This window comes from Homarus americanus, unplaced genomic scaffold, assembly GCF_018991925.1.
Source record: "Homarus americanus isolate GMGI-L3 unplaced genomic scaffold, GMGI_Hamer_2.0 scaffold48354, whole genome shotgun sequence".
Lineage (NCBI taxonomy): Eukaryota > Metazoa > Arthropoda > Malacostraca > Decapoda > Nephropidae > Homarus > Homarus americanus.
In genome coordinates, this window is record NW_024723833.1 from 2,027,166 (window position 1) to 2,035,220 (window position 8,055).

The 8,055-nt window shown below is 39.3% G+C and overlaps 1 protein-coding gene across 2 annotated transcripts in view; it reads left to right on the forward strand.

The window, feature by feature from the left end:
- Nucleotides 1–7,402, forward strand: part of LOC121863727 (probable 18S rRNA (guanine-N(7))-methyltransferase) — a 34,468-nt gene extending 27,066 nt beyond the window's left edge. For both annotated transcript variants that reach the window (XM_042362476.1, XM_042362477.1), the window contains exon 7: nt 5,624–7,402. In XM_042362476.1, the coding sequence (XP_042218410.1) occupies nt 5,624–5,765 (142 nt within the window). In that variant the 3' untranslated portion in view covers nt 5,766–7,402. The remainder of the gene's footprint in view (nt 1–5,623) is intronic.
- The last annotated feature ends 653 nt before the right edge of the window (nt 7,403–8,055 follow it).

An 8,055-nucleotide genomic window follows, 5' to 3' on the forward strand; every position in this document is an offset into this window, starting at 1 on the left:
TAACCCAGCAGCCCATTGTGTGTGTTGGTTGTGATGGAACCAATGTAAATGTAGGATCAGAAAATGGAGTCATTCATCATCTTGAAATGTTACTTGGTCACCCGCTCCATTATTTCATATGTCAGCTTCACGGAAATGAGCTGCCTTTCCGCGCAGTTTTTTATCACTATGATGGTAAACCAAGTGGTCCTGAGCATTGGCGTGGTCCCATTGGAAAGCAGATCAAGGAGTCTTTGTCTGAGCTTCCAGTTGTCGCCTTCCAGCCAGTCAGTTTCCCTGATTTCCCTGTGTTTAATGATGAAGTGGAGAAAGATCTGTCCTGGGATCAGAAATACCTGTATAGGATTTGTAAAGGAGTTATCACAGGTGTTGTTGAAGATGACTTGGCTGCTATTGAGCCAGGTCCTCCCTGTGTGTCAAGGTGGAACACCTTATGGAGTAGAATCCTCAGGCTGTATGTAGCAACATCAAGACCCAGCCATGAGTTGAAAAGAATTGTCATTACAATAATAAAGTTCAGTGCTCCAATGTGGTTTTACATCAAGATACACCCTTACGTAACACACGGCTCAAGGAACGTATTCCAGTCCCTGCTATATATGAAACACCTGAATAGTGAGGAGGAGACGATAGTGAAGAAGGCTGTCCAGAGAAATGCATACTTCGCCCACACAGATCAACTTCTTCTTGGTATGTGTGCAGATGAGGACATGACTGTTAGAGAAAAAGCTGTCTCAATGATAAGAAAAATTAGAGAGGAGAATCAGCAAAAGGAAGAATGCACTGGCAGATCTGAAGAGGAGGAGGAAGATTCTGATGCTGCTGTTGACGAGAATTTGTTAAACTATACTGATGAGGAGGGTAAAGATGGAGATGGGAATGAGGATGTGCCTCCTGTAGTCAACATGAGAAAGGTGGTGACTCCGAAACTAAAGTGGCAAGCAAAAAACTATCATTCCATGATTAACTGGAGGAATGAACTCAAGACTGAGCCTCCTTACATTGCTTCTCTGTCAAATCTACAGGTTAATGACATTCTTGAGACACCATTAGTGGTGCCCAAGTGGCCAAACAGCACTCAGGCGGTCGAGAGAGGCATAAAAGTGATGACTGAAGCTTGCACTGAAGTGACGGGATACGAATCGAGAGATGGATATATTAGGCAAAGATTATTGTCTCGGAAAATGATGCCAAGGTTCCGCACAAAAAAAAATTTCAATATGAACTTGTAATGATTTTCTATACGGCGTACCTGTAAAATAAAATGTGAATTAAATCGATGTCACCCATGTAAAATTTATCATTATCCTGGAAAACATTAAATGACACCTAATTTTTGGTATACACTAAAAGTTGACAAATAGTCGTTCACGATGCGGCAGGGTAAGTATGCATGAAATGGCATGAAATTTTGCACAGGTGTTTGTTACAGCCATACAAACGATGCCTGAAAAGTGCAGCCTGCAACTCAAATAAAAGTGTTTTTTCCCTGCCCCCTACAGTACAGTACAATCATCCCTTGGTTATCGCGTCTAATTGGGACCCCGCCGAGTGCGTGACAACAAAAAACGCGATAATGAAAGTACAGAACCTATGGGATTTATTCTAATTGGTTCCAGGCACCCAAGACCCAACCCCAAGTTTCCCATTTTACGACCATTTAGACACACTAAATATATATATAATGTTATGGTAAATATCATAAACACACATAGGCATGGTTAGGTTTATTACAAAGTGATGAAAAGGGTACGCTTAATACTGTAGTCCACAAAACATGTAGCTATGCTTTTTTTATTTGGTCCCCCATTATACGAGTCCGTTTTCTCTCACATCAGGATACCTGAGTCCTCCGTTTTCTCTCTTAATCTTAGAGTGCACCAGAAACCTCGCTATTCCATAGTAATGACACTGAATTTGAAATTGCAACCCCAATTGCAACTGGGGTTGCAATTGTTGAGGCAACTAGATATGTATGATTACAGCAAATGTGTTATTGTCAATTTGTAGGTGAAAGATTTTATCCTCAATAGATCTAGGTTAACATTACACTTGGAGGCAAATACTTAAAAAAAGCCTAAGGAAGGAAGCATATTCCTTTAACACATAATTATCTGACCAGTATGGGGAGGATCATTGTGTCTCCGTCAGGGGGTCGTGGAGTGGTGGTCCAGCAGGCGTCACGGAAGTTTTTTTGGGGGAGGGGGGGGGGCACGGTCGTATATGTGATCGGACGTTGTTCGGTTGGACGTTAACCGGCGCATGACTGTATACAGGTGCTCCCCGACTTACGACGGGGTTAGGGGCCCAAATCCAGGTTGTAAGTCCGATTGGTCGTAAGTCCGACATAGATAAAAAAACAAAATATTTTGTTTTTCAATAATTAAAACAAAAATAAAATAAAAAATCTACAATGAAATACAGTACAGTAAAAGTAATAAATAATGAGGAATGGATACAGTGTGACTGAGCACTTACCTTTAATGTAGTCAGCTGAATGCACACGGGGCCCCCATAATTTTCTAATTATACATGGAGACTACATTAACTGGAAGAAGCAGAGGAGGAGACAGGGCTGGGTGGGTCATCAATGTCGCTTTCTTCAGACAGGTTTATGGACTGTGGAAACTTGCTGGTTGAAGGTATTGGATCATCTTGAGGGAGTGAAGAGGCAGCACTGGTGGGGCGTGAGGAGACAGCACTGGGGGACTTCTTAAAATAGATGTCCAATTTAGACTGCACAGTTTGTTTTTTCTTTTCATTATAAATTTCTCTAGCAAGCAAGTGCATCTTGGATCATTCTGTCAACTTTGGCATAACGCTCATAATTTTGATCCATGCCATCAAACATTTGCATTCCTTTATTAATTGTAGCAAATGCCTCTGCCATTTGTTTCACTGAAAACTTTTTGGGGAGGTGCAGGTTGTTCTTCTACATTTTGTCTCTCTTCTTCCTCTGCAATATTCTGTGCATCTAGTTCAATAAGATCCTCGTTACTGAGCTCTTCTGCTACACTTTCAACCAACTGTTCAATATCTTCAATATCAATTTCTAACTCCAGCTGTTTACCTAACTCCACTATCTTGTTACTAATATCCGAAATAACTTCATTTTCATTAAATCCTTTGAAACTGTTCACATATCTTTTCAGGATTTTCTTCCATATTCCATTCATGCAATGTTTTGTAACCTGATCCCATGCTGCACTAATTTTCTTTATACATGACAAAACATTGTACTCCTTCCAAAACTCTCTTGAGCATTTTCTCACCTTCAGTAGCAGCAACAGCCTGAGCGAAGGTCGTACGTAAATGATACGCTTTAAAGGCAGCAATAGCACCTTGGTCCATGGGTTGGATGACAGAGGTAGTGTTTGGTGGAATGTACACTACCTTAACATCAGGGTGCATGTCGTCCAGGTGTGGTGGGTGTCCCGGAGCATTATCCAAAATCAGCAAAATCTTGAATGGAATCCATTGTTGCAGACAATACTCCTTGGCTCGTGGAATGAAACAAGTCATGAACCAATCCTCAAACAGTGCTAAGGTCATCCAGGCTTCTTATTACTGCGATAAAACATTGACAGTGTGTGCTTGCTGACATGTTTAAAAGCCCTGGGGTTCTCTGAATAATAGATCATGAAGGGCTTTAGCTTGATACCAGCAACATTGCCCCCCAACAGAAGTGTAATTCTGTCCTTGAATGCCTTGAATCCTGGCATTGTTTTCGCCTCTTTGTGGATGTATGTCCGCTCAGGCATGCGCTTCCACAATAATCCAGTCTCATCCACATTGAATATTTGCTGAGGCAAATAATTCCCTTCCACAATCACTTCATCTAACTCCTCCTTAAAAGCTTCGGCAGCACCAACATCGGCACTAGCTGCCTCTCCACTCACCTTAACCTTGTGTAGACTGTAGTGTTTTTTAAATCTATCAAACCACCCATGACTTCCTGTAAAGGTTTGATCACATTCATCTCCTGCCTGCTCCTTCAGGCTTTGGAACAGGCCTCTTGCTTTAGCCTGTATGGTTAGAAGGCTTAAGGGTACACGCTTCTGTATCTGGTCTTCTATCCATATCACCAATAATTTTTCCATATCGTGAATAGGACCTTGTCATTTCTTCGAAATTATAGTTCCCTTTATAGGTGTTGTTCCTTTCACTACATCACTACATCAGAATAGTGGATATGGTCGAGTGTGAGAAACCTAGGTCGCGTGAGATTGTTGCTACAGTTTTTCCATTCTCATGCTGTGTTATTATCTTCATTTTTATCTCAAAAGTAATTGCCTGTCTCCTTTTCTTTGGAGCACCACCAGCACTCTCACTTTTACGCTTTCCAGTCATTATAAAGTCAATTAAATACGATAATAACGAAAGTTTACAGCGCGATGAGCATAGGATACGATAGCCAAACACCAACTAAGCGCTCCACTGAGTGAGTGTACCCACGCGGCGACCCGGGCCGTGCCACGCTCTCGCCCGGGACAGAAACGTTTCGGTATAGAAAATGCGCGCGTCATTTGAAAATATTTTTGGTCACGACTGCCGCGGTCGTATGTCCCGACGGTCGTAAGATCAGAGCAGGTCGTAAGTACCGATGGACGTAAGTTGAAGCAGTCGTAAGTAGGGGAGCACCTGTAAAACAATGTATAAAATGAAAACAATGTATATAATGGGATTTATTTACAGAGATTTATGATGAATACTGTATATTGAGATCCCATTCGTAAGTGTGGGTGTTTGTTAGTCGGCATTCGTAACTCGGGGACTGCCTGTACGTACTGTATATGTTGTGATACCGTGAAATCTTGAATCTTATTTATATGAAGATTGAATAACCAGTGTATTATGGCACATATTGGTTGTCTCCCCTGGGTGGTCACAAACTTTTCATTGTCTATAGAGTTTAGTATACAGTACAGTACCAGGAACTTTTATTTTACATTGTAGTTAATCACATGGACAAATTTTATCACATCTCACATTGGGTAAGAAACTTCGCCCATCAAGTTGTCTCTCACTTTAAGTTAAGTTTCTCGAGAATCATTCAATTCTTTGCCATCATGAGACAATGTGACAAGATTTATCCAAACATTTTGCCTCAGCCTATATTTTAACATAAGGTATTCCACAAAAATTTGTATTAACTCTGTATATTGTACAGTATACCACCATTCACCAGTAGATTAAGTACTGAACACCTAATTCAAGTTTCTCTTTCAAAAATCAGGTCACAGTTGATGGTCAAATTTGGTAATGGGAGTACAGTACTGTACTGTATATAATACTGGTGGTGTGTGGTGATGGGTTGTATGAAGTAACAGGGATAAACTGGATGGATATACAATACAGTACTGTATTTGGGCTTGTGTAAAGGGACCATCAAAGCAGAGCACATCTGTTCAAGCAATTAAAAGACAGAATGAATGAAAGGAATATCTGTCTTGCTCTTGATTCATGCTACACTATGTAGCAGTGGAAAGAGGCTTGCAAGATTTAAAGAAAAATGATTGGGGGTATACCCTAGATTTAACATGACGAATTTTAAAGCAGTTAAATAATGTCATGGTTTAATAATATCTCAGTAATGAAGAAATTATGATTTTTATTATTTCAGGGAACGTATGAAGCAGATTCGCAGTGGTCGTCAACCAAAACGGGCATGGATCATGCAAAAAAAAGAACGACGGAGAAAGCAGGGGAAGGAGGTGCGACTTGACTCAAAATATTCTGGTCGGAAAAGAAGTGACAAATTCTAGTGTGCGTATGTAAGTAGATGTGTTATACAGTAAGCCCTTGCTATTTGCAGGGTTTAGGTTCCAAGGAATGGCACAAATTGGCAAAACTGTGAATAGCAACTTATACTACATTAGTGCACTACTGTACAGTATACCTATACAGTGTACTGTATTAGAAACTAAAGTCACCAACGCTACTCTCTTTTGTATGTGGATGTTTGGAGCTTGATGAAGTGTACTGTACAGTAGAATGAAGTATGGTTACTGAAGCATACGGAGAGCATCAGGATCACTGTTGGAAGAGGGTGATGCAGTGGTGGCTGGTGGAGACTGGAGAGGCGGGTGGTGGAGCGGTGGCAACAGTTGACGAGTAGGTGAGGGAGATGAATCAGCTGGGCGAGCAGCTGGTTCTTTCTTGAAAACATCGTGATTGGGAGTTGTTTCCTCTTGGCTTTGAAGTCTCTAAACATTTTACTCCACTAACATCATTAGCACTGACACTGGGCAGTCTCTTAGGGGACATTTCACACAGAAACACTTAAATTTTCAGTATACAACACAAGAGATGCTGTGTTGCAGGCAATGGTTGAGTGCAAACTGTGAGGAGATGCTGCGGGCGTGTGGGGGTGAGTCGTTGCACTGTGGGCAGGTTAGTAAGCTAGCCACCATCTGCTTACCGCGAAGTCGAAATCGCGAATCGCAAACCCGGAAAATAACAAGGGTTTACTGTACCTGTATACTGAATATATATATGTTTGATACTCCTTATTTACAGTAAACTGTCATATTTATAAATAAGAGTAATGTTCAGATAATACTTTATTACACTTAAGATTAAAAGTAGAAGGGAATTGGTATGTAAGAGTGAAGGGAATTGGTGAACATTATTGTTCAGAAGCTGCCATGCTGTTATAGTCACACATTACTTTGACTTGATGGAGACTCTTTGGCAGTCATACTATAAAAACTGCAAAATTAATTCCACTTCTCGGCATTATTTTTAGATAAGCTTGTTCTCCCTGTATAGTAAGCAAGAGTTATAGATAAGATTTTTTCTTCTTGTAAGTTGATTAAATTAATATTGATTAAAAAAAAATTGTAAAACACAGGAGTCCATATTTGAGGGGAATATTTAAGTTAATTCAGTATCCATAATATTTATTAAAAATTCAGCTGCAGGACAATGATATTTACAATATTAAAGAGACTGTAGTTCATATTGTTTTACCTTAATAATGAAACTGCTGTATCATGGAAACCTTACACACAGGTAAGACATTCAGTATAATTAGTTTTTTGTGCACAGATATCTTACCAGTTCCATGACAAACAAACACGGAAATACAATTGTTCTGTCATAGATTAAAATAAACAAAATTATCGAGGGGTTACCTGCAACTATTCTCTGGAATACTTTGAGACAAGCCTCAAGGATAATGATAGGAAAAAATTGTTGTCTATTTCTATATACAGTACAGTACAGTATATACTAACTATATAAAGTGTCGCTCCCTAAATACTACAAATGTTATGTTTTGGATTGATTTTTGTGTTTAAATTTCATGAAATACTGTATTATGAACTCAATTATTCTGTGTTAATGTTGAAGACTACTTGAAACTAGATTTCAGATAATAAATTTAACCTGTGAATATATATTATATTGTTTTATTGGTAACTGAAAATAGTCATACAGAATGTCTGAATGTATTTACAAAAGTCTGATGGGTGTTTTATTGCAGAGTGAAATAACAGATGCGTATATTAATGGGAATTATATACAATACAGGACTCATATTTTTCTGTAATTTTAACAGAAGTCTATTTTTGGCAAATAAGGGAACATTTCATCTAAACACATGCTAGAAACAGGGCTAAACTCTCTTTTGCTTGTGTGACTAGAATGTCAAGAATTTTCTCTGCCAGGTTCTATTCCCTGTACATGTGGTGTGTGATCAAGAAAAATCGTTAGAGTGAGAGAATGGGTTGAGATATAATCTGGGTCCTTGTCTTCATTTTTACAAATTGCATTTTTAGATTTTCTTGGTATTTCACTTGTCATCTTGGGTAGTGGTTAGATCATTTTGAATTTTCTGATCTGTGTATGTAGCTTCTTGATATGACAAATGTCAACTGGTACACTCTTCATCTGTCTCTGGCCCTTGCTGGGGGATTGAGCAGTTGCAGGTCATGAACTGTCCTCACTCCTTAATTATTTGTCACTTGAAGCTTATTTCCACCTATGTGTAGCTGGGTTCTGTATTTATGATTTATTGTAAGAAGCATTACATTATAAATGAGGGATTGGACC